Below are 22,538 nucleotides of genomic sequence, written 5' to 3'. Positions count from 1 at the left end.
GTAGTTTTCTCTCGTTCGTCACGTCAATGGCAGCGATCGACGCAATGGCAGCCCGCCTGGCCTCCTCCCTCGCCCTTGCTGATGGGAAACAACCAGTGGATCTGCGCCCGTCCAAAGGGTTGAGACAACCCGAAGCTTTCATGATTGGTAAGCTACTTACGGCGAGGGAATACTCTCGCAGATCGTTCCTGGGAATGTTCCGGGCTGCATGGAGGATTAATGGTAGCCTCCGAGTGGAGGAGGTAGGAGAAGATGATCGAGTTCTGTTCACCTTCACAGACCCACATGATGTTGATCGTGTTTGGAAAGGTGGACCATGGGGCTATAACAGAGCTCCGATCGCCCTTGCTCCATATGATGGTGTCAGCCCGACGGTGGACGTACCTCTCAAGCAGTCATCATATTGGATTACGCTGCAAGGAATACCACCTGCCTTCAGATCGGAGCGTATTATGCGCCTCATTGGAAGCACGCTTGGTGACTTCAAGGAAATCGATCGTCCGACATTCAGGAATCGGGTCATGCGTATCCGGGTTGAGATCGCCTACATCAAGCCTCTACTATTCCGGCGTCGATTCTGGGTGGAAGACGCAGTCCAGATCATAGTACAGTTCAGGTACGACAAGATCTTTGGTCGCTGCGGCACTTGTGGACTAGTTACCCACGTCGGCCTCCCCTGCTCCGGACCGGAGCTTGCTGAAGATACTGATACACCGGCAGGGACAGTTGCACCACCCACCGCTTTGGCTGCCCTACGGGAACAACCGGTATCGAACCCTAACTCCAGTAGGGTGGAGATCAATAACCAAACCCTAATCTTTAAAGCTCAGATACCAAGGAGTATACCAGAAGCTTTTCTTCCTCAGTCGGTCATGAACATGCGACGCAATAAGAGACATGTGCAAATTCGGGAACTACCTGAACCAAGACATAATGAAAATTCAATTACTGGACTGCGTAGGATTCGAGAAGATGATGAGGTAACCATCTCTCCTAAAAAACTCCGTTTGAGCCTTGCTATTGGAAAGAAAAATTTAGATGCAGTGACTATGGGCTTGTTAGAGGGACCTTCGAACAACAATGACCAACCTAAGCGAAAGAGAGGACGTTCTGTTGGAAGTGTGAACAAGCTGCCTTATGGAACTGCAGGAAAAGGAAAAAAGAAGGACGGAGAACAAGAAAAGACAAAGAGCAAAAAGACCAACCTGATGCCGAGGTTGTTAGCTGTTGATGAACCTGAAACAAGCACTAACTCTAACCCTAAGGGGAAAGAGCAAGTGCTTGTTTAAGGTACAAAATTTCAAGACATTCTGAACATCAAGAGTACTTCTCAAGTGGGAGTGATTTCTATACACTTTCTAAGATGTTTCTAGTTGATATGTGTACCACAATTGAGTGCTGGCAGATTAGACTAGATGAATTGATTTTGCCTTAGGAAGTGAGATTACTTTTACTTATTTTGTTGGCTTGTTGTTCAGCGAGCGACCATTTTAGCTTTAATGAGTTTAGGTGTGACTTAGATAGGACTCCCGGTAAAATTCCGGATCTTCTTATGTAAGTTCTGTTAGACTCTGGCCTGTTTTCATGGCTTTGATATCTAATTAAATCAAATCCTTTCAAAAAAAAAATTAGGTAATATTAGTTCATTTGTATCAATCAATGGGACAATGGGGTGACAGAACACCAACACAACCTCGATGCAATACAACTAGAACCCGCCAGTCGTCCCTCAGTAGGTCCTTTTTTCAAAACAAAAGAGTATAAGGGAGAAGAGCGGGGGATTAGGCCAAAACCACTCTTATAAATAGCAAAATCAAACAACACAAAAAATAGAAGCAGATAGAATTTGGAACTCACAAAATGGAGCCTGACGAAACCACAAGTTATGGACAACAATAGGAAACTCCCGATGAGTAATTAAAAATTGTGGAATAGTGTCTCACCATGATTAGCTAGAGCATCAGCAATCTCGAAGTGCCTTACTTTTGTTTTTAATCAAACTCAACAAGACACGAATTGTTAAAGTTTGACGAGAAGATTTTCTTTCTTACACAAAAAAAAAAAACACGAAACTACAACTTCAAACAAAAGAAAATTGACAAAGCAATACCTCCACTCCAACTATGCAGGTGAAAATTAAGCATTAGGAGAAGTAAAGAGAATGGCACATAACCGAATCGACGCACAGGCAAGGAATGGCCTAACAAAAGAGTACACCACATGATGGCATAAAAGAGAAATATCGTTCATGCAAACTTACAGGACAATTAAATTACTATCTCGCTACATTGTTGCCCGGAGATCTTTATGAAATAAATAGACGGTTTATCATAATTATAGTAATTATCGCCATAACCATTCATTTATTTAATACAATTAATTGTTGAATGATTTTTTTGATTGAGTTTTTGCATAAGTGATCTTCAAAGTGTAATTGTTATAAACTATCTGAGGTAATAGAACTATCTTATTCAGTCTCATTAGCCTATTTTATATAGAGTAATAGATGTAATGTTTACATACTAAGTACATAACTAATGTATATTTACGTGAACATTTAGAAAAATATTTACAACACTAATTAAGTTACAATATAAACAGTGGGATCACAAAATTATAAGGGTTCTTGACCCAAAACACCAAAATTAACCCACTTGCCCCAGCAACAAATTTTTATTCTCACTAACACAATTTAAACTAACTTGACATTTTTACCCTCAGTCTAATTAAAAAACTACATCCATGACATTTTCACACTCCTCCCTCCCTCACGCTCACGGCCTAGATCCCCAGTGGTCCTCGTCGGTGTCGTCACCGTCCTCGCCGGTCACCAAAACCAACCCTCTTCGTCGTCTAAAACTCTCTCTCTCTCTCTCTCTCTCTCTCTCGCCGGTGACTGATCATCAGAGTAGTCCTTGCTGCTTCCGCGGTGGCGAAGGCGACAAGCTCGTCGTCAATGGCGTCGACGATCAGAGCCTACTCCATGCCTTTGATTCGCAGTGAAAACCCCAAACCCATCGGAAACTGGCGACTCATATTCGCAATTGGACTCGGAATCTTGATCAATTTAGTTTCTTCAAAACAGCGATTCGATTCGGAGTGAAGGCTATCGTAATCGGAACCAACCTCTGCGATGAACCAACCCTGCCGCTGCTCTCAAAACCGACACGAGATCTTCCAGCGTCGGCAAATAGAATCCGCCCTGGCCCATATCCCAGACTTCGACCCATAAGCTCTCCAAACTTGATTACGGTAAGTAAGGACTGTAATTGGTCTCGAATTATACTGTTCGTATGTTCTGGGATTCATTTCACTTTAACTTCAATTGTTCAATGGGGATTTTTTGTATCTCTGTGTATTGATGTATTGATGCAATGCAATTGGGTGCCCACATCATTTTCTGGGTGCCCAAATCATTTTTTTTTTTGGCAAATGACAGCAGAAGCCCAGAAGAAAAGAAAAAGGAAAAAAAATCAATAAGCAGTAAAGGTCTATTGGAGGGCAATAGACGTTTTGAATTGATATAATCTCTTCGTTTTTTTCTTTAATCAAAGTTTTATTTGTCTAATTTTAGGAAGATTAGTTATCATTCCGACTACCAAAAGTTCTATTAGGGAGCAATAGACGTTGATTGCCCCTCTATTGGGAGGCAATAAACATCCACTAAGGAGTAAGGGCCAATAGACTATTGGGGCAATAGGCGTCTATTGGGAGGCAATAGACGTCTACTGGGGCAATAAATATTTCCGGTGACCTATGAAATCTCTGGTGAGGTTTTCAGAAAAGTCCGGTGGGCGGCGGCCGATGACTAGAATCCGACGACCGGTGACAGGGCTCCGGCGAAGTCTCCTATGGTTTCTCTCTCTTCCATTTTCTCTCTCTCTCTCTCTAAGTAACACATGGGTGAAGGTAAAATGGTATTAAAAAAAAAAAACTTTATGAGGTATTAGGAAAGACTTTCTTAGAGTGTTTTGGGTAAGGGGGAATTAAAAAAACTTAATGGGGTAAGTGGAAAAAAAAAATCTCTAGAAATGGAGTAAATGGACAAAAACCAAAATTATAATATAAAAGTACATTAAACACAATATGGTGAATGGGCTCGTTCGTCCAAGATGTGAATCTAAGAATCATCCTCTCTCTTACATATTTTTTATATTTACATTTAGATTCTATATATAGTTATCTCTGTTATCATCTTCACTACTATGAAATTCATACAAGCACAAACTAGGTGAATATTGCTGCCGAGAGGTGAAAGAGTAAGGTTGAGAATTGGGCACACGTCGGGGCTGGATTCGGCTCTGTAATTGAGTTTTTTGGCATCAGCTGAAATCGAACCGAAAGTGTTCGGTTTGCTCAGATTTGTAACCATGATCGTACACAGACTTTTCAGTTACTAAAAGTTTGGTTTACCGAGTTAAATGATAGTTTCGATATTTGAAAACCTCGATCATTAGAATTTAGAGGCGAAAAACGATTGCAGAAAAAAATTCAGTGATACTTCAACCATAAAATATTATATTTTATGTAGAGGTTTATAAGCCTCTGATCTATAGATGGTGAGGTTCATAAACCTCATATCTATAAGTCAAGTGAGAAGATAGAGGATTGTAGTATGAGGAGGAAGAAAAAATGAAAAAAAAAGTAGAATAAGAAAGAGAACAGAACGAAGAAGAACAAACATAAAATAGAGATTGAGGAAGAAAAAATAAATAAATAAAGGTCGTGTAGGCTTCTAGCCTTTTAATTTATTTTGGATTAAATAACCTTAGTTTGGTTGGTTCGGTCGAAGCCGAATTTATACTTAACATAAATTGGAACTATACCAAGTTGAGCCATTTGGTTCGGTTGTGCCGAGCTGAAGATCTAGTTTAACTTCAATTTTGATATGAACCAGCTCGATTTGACCAATTTTCGGCTGATTTCAATTCACTCGGTAAAAAAACCCAGCCCTAACACAAGTAAGAGGGGGCAGGTGAGAGTTGGCGGGGATGGCAAGGCGCTTGCTTGAACAGAAACTCCACCCAAGTTCGAGTCCCAATATTCACAAGTTCTTCATTGGTATGTCGAGTATTGGGGTCTTACAGGACCCATGTGACGTTGGTAAAAATGTTAGCTTCATGAAGTATGGGTTATCACAAGACCCGACTGTCGGATGCTTGCGCGCTTTCAAAGTGGAAAACCTTAGACCTGTGAGCTCTGACTGCTGTCACGTGGTAATTGACGCTGGACTCAAATTGAGTTACGGCAAGCCAGATGTGGTTCATAATGTTTATGGGCTGGTGTGAGCTGCCTCCCATCCAAAATACCCGTTGCCACAAAAAAAAAAAAAAAAAAAAAAATAAAAAAATAAAAAAACCAAGCAGGAAGGGTGCGGTAAAAAGAAGTTTGTACGTTTTATAACATAAATAAGAAAAATGGTAAAATCACGCTGTTTTACAATTTTTGCACCTTTGCAGCCTTCTTCTCTGTCTCGCTGTTCCACACACACTGTCTCTATCGCCACTACCAGAAAAGTACTCTTTTACGGCGCATTATATTTACGGGTCGATTCGCTCCATAACATATCTTCTTCCTGAATCAGTTGATCCGATCCTCTCATCTTTCATCCCTTCTCCTGATAATCCTTTCAGGTAGTTTATGACTTGATATTGTATAGCTTTTCCTTTTCCAGTTACATGTCACATTCTTCTGGTTTGATTCAGCTCTATTTCTCAAGCCTTAGTGAATTGTTCATCTGCTGCTTTTGTTTCAAGAGGGGTATCTGTGTTTTGATATGGGTTTTGGTGTAAAGTGTAAACCGCTTGTGGGTTTAGATTTCTTTAATTCTTTTCATATTTTGGATTCTGGGTCAGCTTCAATTCCTTCTTATCTCCATGTGCCTATCCACAATGAGTTAGGGTTATACCTAATAAAAGAGTGACCCTGTTTCTTGATTTATGTGATTGTTTGTTGATCAAATGCAATTAACTTTGTGTGGTTATAGAAAGGTCTAATTTGAATGGTTATTTATGCTATGTGGTTGTTGATTTGGGAGAAGATCAACCTTTATGTAGTTTGTTGAAATGACCAAAACAATTCCTTTTTGTGTTTTAGTTTTGTAATGTTGTGTAATTGGGATCATTTAAGAGAAACAGTGTTGAGCCTGCAGACCTGTAATGATTTGCAGGTATTATCATACATTTCGGAGAGCATCGCTCCGTTCCATATCTGTAGTGCTTCTCCCAGTTACTCTCCCTAAAATAATTTCTTTCCGTTTTGTTTTTTCATGTGCTTTTCTGTAGAGCATTTGATGTGTCTATGCTGTGTGTTGATCTGTTAGATGATGAAACTTCACATTTGGATGATTTGAGAAATGATTCTCTTGTTTTATAAAATTTCATTATATTGGAGTTGTTTATCTAACTGAGCTTTAATTTTCTTTTTGTTCTGTATGTCACTTCAGTTTTCTTGCTGAAAAGCCACATGGTATACGGACGCCTACCAAATTAGCAAGTTCAATAGTACAGAATTCGGTGTTTCTCACCTTTTGGTAATTGCTCAGTTATCGGTAATATGATTTCTCTTCGTGGACATTGCTGCAGAAATAGTTGCACGCTCAAAAACCTCAGTAGCAAGCACTTTTCTGAAAGCCCTTTTCATCAGTACTTGTCCAACCTGAAGAGCATGGATGCTCATTCATATAGTTTGAATCCCATTAATAGTACTCTGAGGCCAATACACTATTTGACTCAACCCCACTTTGACATAGTACCCAAAGTTGCTTCCAATGGATTTCTTGGTATATACGAGCGATTTTCATTGCATAAGTTTTACTCATCCCCATCTCGATCTTTTAGAAGGAGAGAAAATAAAAGATTAGAATCCAGTAGAAAACCAGCCCTTAATGAAGCCCAATTTCAAAGGTCTGTATCCCAGTTGTTGCCTAGATTTACACCTGAAGAACTGTGCGATGTTATAACTAAGCAAGATGATCCTCTTGTGTGTTTAGAGTTGTTCAATTGGGCATCGCAACAGTCGCGGTTCAAACATGATGTTAACAGCTATCACATTACAATAAAGAAACTTGGTGTAGCTAAGATGTACGAAGAGATGGATGACATTGTCAACCAAGTGCTTGCTATCTCTCACATGGGTTCTGAGGCGCTTTTCAATTCCATTATCTACTTTTTCACAGAAGCTCGGAAGTTGACTAGAGCTGTCAATATATTTAAACATATGAAGAATAGTAGAAACATGGACTGTAGGCCTTCAGTTAGGACATACAATATTCTGTTTACTGCCTTTTTGAGTAGGGGATGTAATACCTACATAAATCACATGTATATGGAAACCATAAGATGTCTGTTTAGGCAAATGGTGAATGATGGGATTGAACCCGATATTTATACTTTGAATTCAATGATTAAGGGGTATGTTCTTTCCCTTCATGTGAATGATGCACTTAGAGTATTCCATCAGATGGGTGTGGTCTATAACTGCCTGCCAAACACATTTTCCTATGATTATCTCATCCATGGATTATGTGCTCAAGGCCGAACAAACAATGCTAAGCAGTTGTGCAACGAAATGAAGACTAAAGGGTTTATCCCGAGTAGTAAATCCTACAACTCGTTTGTGAATGCTTTGGCTCTTTGTGGAGAGATTGAGGAGGCAGTGAAGTATTTGTGGGAGATGATTGAGAAGCGAAGGTCAACTGAATTCATTACTTATAAGACAGTACTTGATGAAATGTGCAGACAAGGACAGGCTGGACAAGCAATGAAGTTGCTAAAAGAATTTCAAGAGAGAGACATTCTGAGTGGGCATGCTTACAGGAAGCTCCGATATGTGCTTGAAGATGACTATGGAGATTCTGTTTCCCATACTCGATTGAGGTAGTATTATTGATCATATATGAACACATCTTCAATTACTTTGACATTTATATATCTTCTGGACTACCAGTATCTTTAGTCTGGGCTACTGGCTCAAGGAGTATATGTGGTTAGAAACTGGTTTTCAGTTAAAATTTCTTCTTTGGTTTGAGTCAATAATATTGCCAATTTGGTTAGGATAATAGTATGAATTTTGTTGTTTCTTAGTTACCTGTACTGGTATGCAGTTCTTGGATTATAATTTATAAGCCATAACTATCTTATCATCACTTGTAGCCTAGTTGACGATAAAATTGATAAACAAAGTCTGTGAATGAAACTTTCTCACTTACCGAATAAACATTTGTCTGTTAGAACAGGTTGATACTCTGCTACCTGTTTGAACCTTTCTTATTGAGGATTGTACAGGGCATTGTACGGGAAGCCTGCTACCTTGGAGTGATCTCTAGTTATTAGTTTGCATCTTATTTGATTTGCTTAGTTGGTTTGAACAAAGTCTGATTCAGTGGCTCCTTTGTTGTTTTGCAGATAAACAGAGTCTAAAGATTACACACTTTTTTATAGCTGAAGTTAGCCAATGCATCATTAGATATAGTTTGATGATCACAGAAAGGGTTGCCATTTGGTTGAAATTCATTCTTAGGCAATAATACAGCTTAGCCCACCAAAACACAATGCTGTTAACAAATCAGCACAGCTCTTGCTGCCAAGCATGTATTCAGCCGCCCCTCTTCCACTGGCACATGCTCATGTGGCATCATCATCCTCGTCCAAGACAAATCCAGGTGTTTTAGGAGCACCACCAGACCTCTGTTCGACTCCATGGACTCACCGGTCAGTGTACCCAACATTCAATCTGGGGTATTTATTTTATGTTGTGAAAATCTTTAATGTTGAGATGAGTAATTACTAAACTCTGAGTGATCATGGCAGAGAAGGCGAAAAATGATGCAATGAAGAAGGTGGCATGTGTGGCTGAGCTTCTGGTCGAAGCAATGAATGGTGGGGTGAAGGAGTTGTTTATAAACGAGAAGCGAATTGAGCTTGAAATCCAAGCATTGGCTGCCACCATTTCGCGCTTCATCAAGCAGACTGATAAGTGGTTATCAGTCGCCCACATCTCAGAGGAATGATCAGGGGTGACCTCTTATGATCTAAGCATCTGGACACCTTACAGTTGTTAAACTACTTTTGAATTGACATTAAGACACATTTACTTGGGCAATTAATGACATCCGGAAGGAGTATGAGGTGGAGAAGCTGGAGATAGTAGACATGGAAAAGCAAAAGGTTTGCTCATTACTATCTCCTGGAAATCTGGAATATGTTAGAGATAAATCAAGTTCTTGAATTGACTTCGTTTAATTAAAACTTCAGGCAGAAAAACTTGTTTGAGAAAGGGAGGTAGAATGTGAGAAAAGCTTGAAGAATGCGAAGAAGAATCTAGGCAGCACTTAATGCGTGTTCAGGAGGAACATACTGCGCTGGTATGTGTGGGAAAGTGGTGCATGCTATTAAACATAAAACTGATAATCACTTTTTGCAGAAAATACATTTGTTTGATAACGACATGATGGTATTTTTTTTTTCCTACGCATTCTCTGACATTATCAAACATTTACATTTAGTGGAGGAGTAATTATTTTCCACATGTTAAATACCTCTCAGCAATCAGCATATATTGCATTGAACAAATTCTTCGTTCCTCAGCATTCACCATTAGTCTATATGTAAATTATATAAGCTGACAAAACAACAAAAGCAGAAAAAAATTTGTTTTGTACTCAAGTCTGTTTGCACCGGTAATAATTCTACTATATAGCCTACCTGCAATTTTGTTAGTGACTCAGTGACTGGGCAACTCTTTTCATAAAATTAATCCAAATTTTACCCTTGGCCCTGTTCTAAGTAGCTCAGTTTTGATTTGAGAAGTCGCTCCTTTTCTGAGGCATTTCTGTTACATGCTTCTGACTATGTTCGTAACTACACTAACTAGTTTGCTACATATAGAGGAGAACATTATTGACTTTCATATTTTGGGTCTACTTTTCAGCAGGAACATGATAAAATGGAACAGAGTCTAAAAGCTAAACACAGTGAAGAACTAAGGCAGATCCAACTTCCAGCTGAAAACAAGTTGAGAGATAGTTGGAAGAGGCAATCAGGGAGATTGAGCAACTGAAGAACGAGAGAGAGAGAGAGTTTGCGTGCATAACTGAGGATATTCTGGGAATTTGCAGACTCAATTGACACAAGCACAAGAAGACATTCAGCTATTGAGAACCAGTGTTGGGTCTTTGGGGACTCAATTGACACAATTACAAGAAATCATTCAGGAATGGAACACCGAAGTTGGGAATTTGCAGACACATTCTTGAATGCTTTCTTGTACTTGTTTCCAACACTGGTTCTCAATACCTGAACGTCTTCTTGTGCTTGTGTCAGCTGAGTCTGCAAATTCCCAAAATGCCTCGGTTCTGCATGCAAACTATCTCTCCTTCAGTTGGTCAATCTTCCTGACGGCCTCTTCATGCAGCTTTAAGCTCAAACTAAGTTGGGTCTAATATGCCTAAGTTACTAGACTGAGAGCTTTGAGGCGTCAGCATAAAGATGAGATTAAGATGCTTCAGGAGGGCTTGGATTTTCTAAAGTACTTATCTTCCCTATGTTCTTTCTGAATTTTTTTTTTTTTTGGCACATTTTTTACATATTCTTGTTATCCCAGGAGGAGAAGCAGAGGGCATTACTGCAACTGGACAGGGTCTTCATCAAGAGGGTTTACCTGCGGAGTCTTAGTTGTGCTTTTGGTTGGGTTTGTTGGTTCTTAGCTTGTTGAGTCTCTTACTGGTGGTGTTCGAGATTTGCCTTTCAGTTAATTAAACTGCAAAAGAGTTTATGTACAAAACTGAGAAGGAATCTTTACCATGTACTTTTACCTGCTTTATTTCTTTTTACAGATGTCTTCGTCTAGTCTATTGAAGTTTCAACTATAAATCATCAAGAAATAAAAAAGGAGCTGAAGAGATCAGATTTGGGAAGGAGTTCTTTCTGAAGGTTCAGAAAAAGATTTAAGAATTATTGTAATTATTCATCTTTCATATCTGGATTTATAATGCATGGATTATTTACATTGCATGAATTATAGCCAGTCACCTAGACCCAAACTCGTTTGATCCCCCCAATGTAATAAAAAAAAATGCACTCCTGTTGCTTTTAAGTGCGATAGGCGTATTCTTAGTTTGAAAGGAAATTTTGGAGTGTCATGAACAAACAGAGAATCCTATCTTCAGATTAGTGATGTTTGTGTAATTTTCCTAATAATTTTATCTCCAATAGAAATAAATGCAAATCTGCATATTCATGATATCAAGGGTTCTAGGAGAAAACAATACCATAAGAACGTTATTTACGCTTCAATTTCCTGCGTGACATCAAACTTAGGTTAATATTTTCATTTTGAGTTTCAATCATTCATATAGTTATGGGAAGTTGTTTATGTTCAACAATCCATATTCAATATTCAATAAATATAAGCAAATTACCGATCAGATCACTTTTGGACACTACTATTTCTGAAGACATGTATATTACAAACTCTCCAAACCTAATTTAATAAAATCTGTCAGTATAAGGGAGCCTTGGAATTGAATATAATCAAGTTCTTTTTCAATTTAGTAGGGAGCCGAGAGCCCTAACGATTTTACTCGTCTCTGATTTAGCAACTTTTTTGTACCAGCCATGGAATCCAGTATTCATAATCTCAAGAGATCGTAATTTGCAAAATGTGGTGAAGAATATAAATTTCGGGCTCTGAAACATATTCTCTTCTCAAGTGATCCTTCATTCTGGGCAAATCTGGAGACAGGTTTATCAAATACTTTAGAATTTGATGATTTTCAATCCAAACAGTATCAAAGTAACAGGATCAGTACAAAACTACCAACTTAGATGCAAACAAGGTGCAAAAATACCACCGACGGTGGTGAATAATATTTAATCATAACAGACAGACTATCTAAACTTTGAATGGCATTGCATGTCTCAAAACTTGACAGAATACAGTCCGTGTCTAGCCTTGTGTCTTGCGACTTCTCTTTTCCTCGATACCCGACTGAGAAAATCTACGTCGTAGAATTTCTAGAACATCTTCCATTTTTCCATCTTTAAGGGCCAGCAGAACCATGGAATGATAGAGCACATCTCCCATCTCTGAGGCAGTACGTGACTTATCCTCATTCTCCTCTAATGTTCGACATAGCTCATCTGCCTCTTCCCTAGAGTGAGAAAAGAAAACCATCAGCTCGTGAAAATACAGAAGATAGATTATGTATTAGCATAGTGTTCCAAGTATATACACATACATTGCCAGTATACATATTACTTCTCTAATTCCCTTAATAACTTGTTGATTTCTTGAATAACAACTCGCATAACATCATACCTGATTTTCGAACACAACAATTTCTCATCAAGTAGTAGTCGTCTCGTCCATGAGGGCTTTCCAGATTGTGGGACTTCTAGTTCTCCTTTTCGCTTTGCAATTGTAGATTCTAAAGAGTTCAGAGTGGTCAACGGGAATTTATCTCCTCTGCTCTGTCACAGATTATCTGAATCACTTACAAAACATAGTGTAATTTGACCTGCGTAACGAAAAATAATAGAAGACATAGTAATCTTATTCTAATTGTTTAAGGCTGAAAACCTGCTGATCTTCTAACAAATCAATCACCGAGGTGTAATAGCAAGTCTCTGCTCCTGTGTGGCAAGTAGGGCCATCAGGCTTCCCTAGGTATATTATCTGAGAAAAAGTACCATTTCAAGGTAATATACGAGCACGAAAAGGAAATATTAGCAAATATGTTTCAACAAGACTAGACCAACAACATACAGAGTCTCGATCACAATCAAGGAAGATGTCATGGACATTAATGAAATTATTGGAGGTCTCTCCCTTTGTCCACAGTGCTGATCGCGACCGACTGTAGAATGTGGCCTTCCGGGAGGAGATTGTTGTAGCCACTGCTTCCCTGTTTGCAAACCCTTGCATCAAGATGGCTCCTGTGTCAACATTTTGAGCTATTGCAACTGCTAAACCTTTGTCATCCCACTTTACACTGTCTAACACTGTTTTGACCTGAAAGCATGTCCAAAGTTTCTATGAAGAAACAGGAAAAAGAGGACAAAAGATGACTAACAATTGAGATTAACGCATAACTCATTTGCATAGACTAAACAGTTTATTCAAACAAAGGTGGAAAAATAAAGTGTATGTTAATATGAAAACAAGAAACTGACAAATCTTTATGAGTGGTTCATCGAAAGGAAAAAGGAAAATGATAAACTAAAATCAGTAAAAACTAATAAATTGCATCTGCAGTAATTCACACACATTGAATAGGGGATAGTGGTAAATCACACAGATGAGGTTCTTCCAAAACTAAGAAAATAAATATGGACAAACAGGATCCATATAAACATGATGAATGGGGAAAAAAGAAAAAAAAGAACAAGTATAAACTCATGGATTACAAAATTGAAACTAGTTGAGTGTCATTAGATAAACAAGAGTGCTGAATGATGAACACCCTAAGACAAATACATGGTAACTAAGACTTCACTATAGAAAATTTTGTTCTTTCTTTTGCCAAACTTTGTAATGTTTCTACCTACGCCCCAATCAATATATGGTAGACACTGCAGTGACATGTCGATGGTACTGGTAATTATATGATTTAAAAGTGCAATCGGAGAAAGAAGTCTGAAAAGTAAGTTTAGATTCTGACATGGCAATTACCTAACTACATTTGCAACAATACCTGGTTAGCCAAGGGAAAGGAAACTCACAAGTATATGGTTTGTAAATAACACGTACAGTTAAGGAAAAGAGGTTGGTATGAAAAGGCCAGAGGTAGCTCAATATACTATACATCAACAAAAGGGCAATGATGGATACTTTGAAGAGAAAATTTTGTTATATAATGAGAAACTCCATTGCATTTGCTTCTGTATCAAATGTTTTTCAGACATGTAACATCCCTACCACATCAGGCTTTGGTAGACACGATACATTAGACACTATCGCTAGTTAAAGTGTGGGAGTCTCATTGAACTAGAAGAAGAAATAATCATTTGTGATAAATGAATTTATGTTGTTTCATGTTATGGTTGACAGGTTCAGGATCTGCTGAGTAAAAGAAAACCATCCATTTAATATCATTCACAGGTTTTTTGTTTTAGACATGTACCAGTCCCTACCATATTACAGTGAACAAGGCAGACACCTGACAAGAATGACAATCAATATGGGATTACTACATAAATAGGCACCTTTGATTGAAGATGAAGGTCCCTGTTGAAGTTGTTGGTGGAAGCATAAACAAGACAATTGCTCTTTCTTTTGAAATTCACTCTACCATGATAAAATGAAGTAGATATGGAAAGCCGAGACGGGGAAGAAACTCTGACTGATTGCAGACAATGGAACTGTGAACTTGCCATTCATATGAACCTTCCTGTGACAATGAAAGCAAGATGAAATTATTCTCACCAAAAAAAAAAAAAAAAAAAAGTTGTAACAATAATAAGACAAAACAAAAAGAGAGGAGCATTTATATCCGGAACAGATACTACAAAATCAAAGAAAAACACAAGAGGCACTCAAAAATAAAATCTTCAGAGGAAATGAGGCGGAGACAAAAAAAAAATGCCTGCAAATATTCAGATGAACCCTGATAATAATGATAGGGATGTCCTAAATGAGAACAGGGATTTATGATAAAAAAAAAAAATTAAAGTTCCATCCTGACAAGCCAACATCAAATGTTGATGTCTAAATCTTGTAAATAAATAAAAAAAGGTTCATGCAGTAATCAGACATGAAAATGAAAGAACATAATTGACCTAACATCTAATTGAGAGACATTTACTAGATTCTGTTATTTTGTCGTGATTTCACACTATAGTCAAGTAAGAGTAAGTTTTTGTTACATGAACCAGATTGAATAAGAAGTCATCAATCTGCAACTGACTAGTTGTGTGATTGTATATGGCGCCATTATCTGATTCTAGTGTTCTTACTCAATCCTACTGAAACACACAAAACCATGCATATGGTAGTAAAAAGTTGTAAACTAACTCAACCAACAAAGCAGAACAGCTATTCCCAAAATATAAAAGAAGCTTATGGCATTGAAATTCAGTCAAGCATGTAAGCAAAGCAAAACCCATTAAGAGGGAGGGAGAGGCGTGCCTGCTACTGCGGAGTGATGCTGTTGGGATTTGAAGAGTACCCAAAAACAATGCCTGAAGAAAAAAAACAACCGAGAACAGCCGCAGTGTTATAGATTTTCTCATACATAAATTCATTATATTATGGATTTGGGTATGAAAGGACTGGGTAACGGGTGCTCAATTCTAGTAGTGATGAAAAGCCGACGACACAGGTAAGCCAAGCCCATCTTGAATCTTGAGTAAGATGACAAACAAGAAGAAGAGTCTTCAAGTAGAGGAGAAACAAAGCAAGTTATAGATCGTAATGAAACTAGTAAGCCAATCTTGAATCTTGAGAAAGCACATCGTCCAAGATTCAAGATGGACTTTCTAGTTTGATATTACCATCTGACTGTTGTTTGTTTCTCCTCTACTTGAACAATCTTCTTCTTCTTTGTCATCCTACAATTGACATTGTTTGTCACCAGAAGAGTCTCCTCCTTTCTCTCTGTTGCTCATGGGTCTCACATTTACTTCAACTCTAACTCTGAAACGAAAGAGAAGGAGAAGGAGGAGGTTATCTTACCCTATTTCCACCACCCGGCTGCTGCCCTACACTAATGCCTCAGCCAGTGTCGTCGGCTTTTTCATCACCATTTAGGGTTTAAATGCCAACATGACCCAGCAGGCCCAATTCTACGTCCTCGATCGGAAACCAGCCCGACCCAATTTTTGGCCCTTTCGTTATTTATCTTCGGTTTAATTTTTTTTTTTTTTTTTTTTTGCCCGATTTACAAAATTGGTCTGTGTAAACGAAGATTGATTTGGACACTCACTTTGAAACTAAGGTTAAGCTTAAAGTGTTTGAGATTACAATGGTGCGAGTGGATCATTAAGTATGTTACATGTGTGGACAGGTGAAAGGTATGAAGGGGCCTTGTTCTCTTGGTTGGAACTTTCCTAGATCCAAGTGGGAGATGACCAGTGCTCTAGTCATCCTCTTTTCTAAAGTGATGGTAATTGCCTTGTCGTGGGTGATTCAACGGCTGATTTTCTGTCTAAACCCTAGAGAAGTATATTTTAGGCTACTCATATGTCCAATGTAAGTTGGATAAAATTGGGTTGAAGTTTATGAGAGACTATTATTATATAGACTAGGCTAGAAAGCCTAACTAACATAACCTTTGGAAAAAAAAAAAAACACACCTCAATCACCACTCAATAAGCAATTCAAAATAAAATCTGATAATATCGACTATTAGGGCTAATAAGTTGCCTTAACTTGCATCTCATCAAATCGACCACACTACAATTCCCCTAATCATTATAGCATAAGTAGTGCATGCCTTAAAGATGTGCAAGTGAAATTAATAAAAATAACATGATAAATATTCTAAAAGACGAATTTAGAATTAACATGAAAGCGTTAATTTTAAGTGAGGTAATTACATATTAGAGCAACTCCAACAGCTTCCCTATAATTTCTGTATTATAGGGAAGCAAAAGTCAAAGCTTTAGCCTCTTTTTCTTCTCCAACTCCAACAGATTCCCTATTTTACAACAATCTCTAAAATCTCCATATTCTTCCTTAAAATTTTGGAGTTTGCTGTAAATATAGAGAATTTGGTTTTCTATTTCCTCACTTTCCCTAAAATAGGGATAGTTATAGGGAATCTGTTGGAGCAAAAAATGCTTATTTTTCCCTAAAGTAGAGAAAAATCAAAATATGGAGAATCTGTTGGAGTTGCTCTTTGTTAAACATTCATTCAAAAACAAATTCGATGGAGAACAAAAATAGTATGTAATTAAAGTTTAAATTAAGTAACTGTTGTAGAGAAACTGAAATTGAGAGGAATTTGCTGTGTATTCTCATTGATAATAGGGGCCTCTTTATATAGAGGATTACAATGCATAGAATCTCAATCGTACAAGGAAAGTAATCGTACATTGAATAAGAATCTAGATCCTTCTAATTTAACCCTATTACTACTAGGTCAAGTAACCTAGAGTTTGGGCCAAACACATAAAAGAGAGATTTCCTTAAACACTCCCCCTTGTGTTGCCCAAACGCGGTGCTTCTCTCGTTGCCTCGTTAAAAACCTTGCCGAGTAACAAAAACCCAGTGGGACAAAAATAACCTCGGTCGAAGGGGAAAAAGAGCACAACACACCCTTCACGTTTCGAGACCATACATGTAGACATCTCCCCCTGATGACTACGGTCATGAGAGTTCGGATAACTTCCGTAAACGATGCTACCAACATGTTTCTCAAAAGTGGAATTTAGGCAATGACTTAGTGAGCAAGTCTGCCACACTGTCCTCAGATCGAACCTAGTTCATTTTGATCTTGAGGAGAGTCTGTTGTTACTGATTAAGCTTGGTGTTGTCGCTTTGATGTAGCCTTACTTCATTTGTTCAAAACAAGCTGCATTATCCTAAATGCTCGTAGGCTCATCAATGGTAGACTTCAAACCACAATTGTTCGAACATGCGTAATTATGGATCCAATCCATATACATTCACGAATCTCTTCGTGAAGAGCAATAGTCTCTGCATGGTCCGAAGATATAGCGACTAGGGTCTATTCTGTAGACCTCCAAGATATCGCAGTCTTTACCCATGGTGAACACTTAACCAGTTTGTGAATGACCTTTGTGTGGGTCAGAGAGATACCCAGCATCAGCAAAACCTTCCAAAACACTAACTTCGTTTTGGGATGGGGAGAGGGGACGCAGGCCAGTGTTGGCGGCGTTCCTGGTGTGTGATGGGTCCGAATCCATCATCTCTCTGTAGGGATAGAACAAGCCCATATCAATCGTACATCTCAAGTATCGAAAGATATCTTTTACACCAATCCAATAGCGTCGCGTTGGCGCAGAGCTATATCTAGCTAACAAGTTCACAATATATGAGATGTCTGGTCTTGTGCATGGAGCTAAGTACAATAATGCGCATATTGTACTTAACTAGGGCATTTCTGCCCCTAGCGCATCTTCGTCATCATCCTTTGAAAGAAGAGGATCCTTTTCAGGATCAAGACTACGGACGATCATGGGGGTGCTTGAAGGTTTGACCTTGTCAAAATGTCTAAGCATCTATCAACACGATGCTCAAGTTCCAAACCGAGACATAATCGTGTTCTCCCAAAATCCTTCATCTCAAACTCGGATTTCTAGTGTTCAGCGGTTTCCCTTAACTCTTTAAGGGCTTCTAATGAAGATCATGTCCAACATGAACCGCGATAGAATCCGAAACTTGTTATGGAAACGCGTGGGCATATCCCTTCCCAATCAAGTAGTCACTTTAGTGAGCGTTTCAACATCTTTGTAAACGCGCTCCGTGATCTAGAGCCACTTGACTTGGGTAAATGAAGTTCACCATGAACCTTCATGTATATTCCGTATCTAGATCCCCATAGAGATACGTAGTGACCACATTTGTAAGCTGCATGTTCAGTTATTCGGAAACTACCAAACTAACAAGGTAGTGGAGTGCAATGACATCCATTACGAGAGAATATGTCTCATCGTAGTCGATTCCAGGGCGTTTTGTGAGAAGCCTTGAGCCATAAGGCGAGATTGTCATCTCTTTTTCTCATCACGCTTTCTAACGAAGACCCATTAGTCAACAGGTTTTATGTCAGGAGGTGTTGGCATCACTAGCTCAGAAAACCTTCCTCTTCGTTAGAGAATCCATCTTAACCTGGATCGCATCTTTCCATTTAGGCCAAATCTCTCTACGTTGGCATTCATTCATCAATAGAGCGTGGTTCGATATCATCGGACTCAACAAACTTATGCGCAACGAAATGCGTGACTACATCATCAATTATGATGGAGTTTTTATCCCACGTCTCATGTACACTAGTGTAAGTTTCATAGAGCTCTATATTCTCAGGAATAGGGTTCTAACGTTGAGGCGTCCCCCAACGATAACCATACCCGGAAGATTCTCATGAGACGGATTATGAGTGTCGATGATCAAAGGATTGGAATGTGCCAAAGTATCATTCGAATCCACGGGCCTCCTATGCATCCTAGTTGGGGCCATGGCCTGTAACGCCAGAGTGCCACTCTCTATGGCGTTGGCGCCGTGCCTACCTCTGTGTAGGGTGGCGCTACGTCCTCTCGTAGGGACGTCCATCATTGCAGGCATGTTTGCAGTATATTTGTGTGATCTCGTCACTTTAGTAGGGATCGAGATGAGACATAGTGGGGACAGGCCACGACAATTCATGTCGTTCCTGCTGAACATCTGTGTTCTTATCTCCCCCTAACGACGGGAAGACTGTCTCATCAAAGTGACATCCGCAAATCTAGCAGTAAGGAGATCGCCATGCAAGGGCATTAAGTGGCGGACGATTGTTGGATTCTCAAATCCAACTGAGTTGCTCATTCGTCTGTAAGGACCCATTATAAAGCGCTGTGGCGGCGCAATTGGCACATAAATGGCACACTCAAATATGCGTAAGTACGATATTTGTACCCAGTCACTAGCTGTAACGCAGAGGTAGATTGAGTGGCGGTGGGTCGTAGACGAATTAGCATTGCTGCATGCGATATTGCATCACCCCAAGCGGATAAGGAGATTGGGGCGCATTTCCAATGTCCTGACTACCATCGTAGTCGTTTCCGCGAGACCATTTGGGTTTGTACATGAGAATATGATATCCAACATCAGTCCCATGGAAATATCCATCGAAAGTCTTCGATGTAAACTCTCTAGCATCGTCAAGTCCAAGTGACGGAATAGGATGATCCGGGGAGTGAGCCCGTTGTCATATGATATTTGCTAGGAGTGTAGCATAAGCAGCATTACAGGTGGACAATGGCACAACACGGGACCAGCGTGTTTGCATATCAACCAACATCATGAGATATTTAAACGTCCGCAAGTTGGTGGAATCAGTCCACAGAATCCCTACGGATTCTATGTAGGAACATAATGAGTATTTTCATATCCTTTGCATAGGACGGTCTCAGCCCTAATTTTCCTAAGGAAATGGCTTTGTAAAATGAGCGAGAGACCTTAAAAGCAACTAATGAGGGTTTTGGTTGGGCCTGAGCGTTAGAAACGCATTTTGAAGCGAAGTTTGTGACTACATCACCCATCATGGTGTCAAGACCATGGGAAGTGGCATCCATGGCGTTATAACCATGGGGATTGACATCCATGGCGTCATAGCCATGGGTGACGCCTTCTATGGCGTTGTCAAGAGGGACAGTGGCGTCCCTAGGCTGGCTGTAGACGGCGACGGTCACACTTAGTCCGGGAATCAACTTTTGATTCATGCTTCGTTTCGCTCGAGAGAAAGGATGTCCATGCGATGTCTTTAGTAGACGGATCATCATATCATGACTAGGATGACCTATCCTGTCGTGACAAAGCCAATATGTGTCTAAATCCAAGAGATCATCTCTCATGACTTTATTGGATTGAATAGCTCGAATAGTGAAATAGAGTCCACTAGAGAGACACATAAAGATCTCTAAGATGCGCCTTTATACGCAATCATTAGAGATATTGCAAAGGAACTCATTTTTGTTCTCCTCATGCATTTCTGCATGGAATCCGTTGGCTATTCATAGGGTGTGATTTGCCCTAGGAGCGTAGAGAGTTTTGTGAGAATAATCAAGGTGCCATTTGGCAAGGGGAACTTGGGCTATTCCATGTCCTTGAATTAATACTGATGGCCCAGCCATCGTAGTCACAAAGTAACATGCTCATGAATCAAAATGGAGTCATAATGAAGAGAACTCGAAATTTTATTCATAAGCCAACGGAGTACATCATTGTCTCTTAACCATTAGGAGAATCTAATCCAAATGCTAGCTAATGCAAAACAATGGTAGTTGTCTAACTTCTTTCGGTAATTCCAACGCAAATGTGACCAGGTGAGTAGAGAGATGTCGGTGGAGCAAAGCTCGCTTAATTACCACTTATCTCAAAACCTTCCTAGACATCACATTTACATTGAGTACGCCTACTTTGAAGAAAGACTAAACCATAGGCATCTACTACAAAAATAATACGGCAATTGCCTACATCTCTTGGAAAATAAAGACTTAAACAGAATTGGCGATCTATTGATCCCAGCCGGATTTGTAGTCTTTAACCCTTCACTCTAGATCATCTTCTTGATCTTCTTGATCTTCTTGTTCCACATAGTGAGCTTCTCTTGCTTCACAATATGCTTTGTAGGCGGTGACAAGTTCTTCACGAGCTCTACAAATGTGTGCCCAATGATCAAACACTCCACATCGAGAACATACATCTCTTTGCTCAAACTCCATTGATTGAGGCGCTTTGAAAGCGTCATTTAGATGGCTCTTAGTGTTGGTGGCGCCACCAACATGGCCAGAGGCGTTGCCTCCCTCTCTCTTTCCACGTTTACCTTTTCGGTTTCGTGTTCGCCTATTTTGGCGGTTACCTTCCCAAGTAGAGTGATTATATGGACCAGAACGTCCAGAAGTATCCCTAATATTAGGGTTTCGCTCTTGGCGCCCTCTCTTTAGGGCGCGACTATAATTGGATTCCAGAATATGCTCTGTTCCCACGGATCTCGAATTATAGTTCTTCACAAGGATGTTGTCATGCTTTTCAGCGACATTCATAGCTCCAATGAGCTCATGAAACCTTGTGATTCGTCTTGCATTAACATCGATTCGATAGTTCTTAGCAACCATCAATGCAGAGACGGGGAAAGTAGAGAGAGTCTTCTCAATCAACATCGCATTTGTGATCTCTTTACCATAGAATTCCATTAAGGATTTAATGCGAAGTGCTTCCGAGTTGTAGTCAAGAACTGACTTGAAATCACAGAAGCGGAGGCTATGCCATCTCATTTCTAGGTCAGGAAGCAGGGAGTCACGGACGTTGCCAAATCTTTCTTCGAGTGAGGCCCACAGCTTTCTGGGGTCTTCTTCATTCATACACTCGTACTGGAGCGAATCATCCATATGACGAGTCATTAGGATGATGGCTTTCGCCTTATTTGCCTCGAAGGCTGCTCTATTTGCCTCCAAAGCTTGAGCTTGCTCAACAGTTAGCACGTCCTGGCTAGGCTCGAGAATCGTATCCAGGATTCCATTGGCCTTGAGATGCTGGCGGACATCACGAACCCACCTGTGATATCCAGAGCCAGTTGTTCCCAATGGAGCAAAGTCCAATTTGTTCAGGTTACTCATCCTGAAAGAGAACAAGAAATTAGGGTTAGTTTCGAAGCGGAAAAAGCTACCACGAAAACATATAAAATTTCTGAGCGTAGTCGCTTCCAAGAAATTAGGAATTTCCGAGCGTAGTCGCTTCCAAAAAATTCGATTCCAAGAGGGATTGGATTAGATCGAAACAATGATGTAAGTGGTCGATCATAGATTCTCTACAAACTCTAAGTTTGGAGATCTCAACAAGCTCCAAGCTTTGAGTGAGCACGAACCCCCACAGTTCGGCTA

General features: G+C 39.6%; 2 protein-coding genes across 5 annotated transcripts; one reads left to right on the top strand and one right to left on the bottom strand.

Annotated features, from left to right (window-relative positions):
• The first annotated feature begins 5,433 nt into the window (after positions 1–5,433).
• Positions 5,434–11,127, top strand: LOC133732089 (pentatricopeptide repeat-containing protein At2g27800, mitochondrial-like). Of its 2 annotated transcripts, none has more exons than XM_062159554.1 (7): positions 5,434–5,633; positions 6,446–7,877; positions 8,406–8,711; positions 8,811–9,167; positions 9,255–9,364; positions 9,934–10,527; positions 10,603–11,127. In XM_062159554.1, exons 2-3 carry the CDS (start codon positions 6,556–6,558, stop codon positions 8,407–8,409), a joined length of 1,326 nt encoding a protein of 441 aa, XP_062015538.1. In that variant the 5' UTR covers positions 5,434–5,633; positions 6,446–6,555; the 3' UTR covers positions 8,410–8,711; positions 8,811–9,167; positions 9,255–9,364; positions 9,934–10,527; positions 10,603–11,127. The 2 variants fall into 2 exon arrangements, with proteins under 2 accessions (XP_062015538.1, XP_062015537.1); XM_062159553.1 differs by having other exon boundaries at positions 9,931–10,527.
• Positions 11,128–11,741: 614 nt separating this feature from the next.
• Positions 11,742–15,741, bottom strand: LOC133734273 (histidine biosynthesis bifunctional protein hisIE, chloroplastic-like). Of its 3 annotated transcripts, XM_062161898.1 has the most exons (7): positions 15,673–15,741; positions 15,127–15,179; positions 14,205–14,389; positions 12,766–13,011; positions 12,580–12,675; positions 12,319–12,470; positions 11,742–12,151 (listed from the first exon to the last, which is right to left on the bottom strand). In XM_062161898.1, the coding sequence occupies exons 3-7, from the start codon at positions 14,373–14,375 to the stop codon at positions 11,947–11,949; spliced, it is 870 nt and encodes a 289-aa protein (XP_062017882.1). In that variant the 5' UTR covers positions 14,376–14,389; positions 15,127–15,179; positions 15,673–15,741; the 3' UTR covers positions 11,742–11,946. The 3 variants fall into 3 exon arrangements, with proteins under 3 accessions (XP_062017882.1, XP_062017884.1, XP_062017883.1); XM_062161900.1 differs by lacking the exon at positions 15,127–15,179 and having other exon boundaries at positions 15,673–15,697; XM_062161899.1 differs by lacking the exon at positions 15,673–15,741 and having other exon boundaries at positions 15,127–15,371.
• Between the last annotated feature and the right edge of the window lie 6,797 nt (positions 15,742–22,538).

The sequence above is a fragment of the Rosa rugosa genome, chromosome 2, assembly GCF_958449725.1.
Source record: "Rosa rugosa chromosome 2, drRosRugo1.1, whole genome shotgun sequence".
Classification (NCBI taxonomy): Eukaryota; Viridiplantae; Streptophyta; class Magnoliopsida; order Rosales; family Rosaceae; genus Rosa; species Rosa rugosa.
Note: the sequence above shows the minus strand (reverse complement) of the source record. Positions and strands in the feature narration are given on the sequence as shown.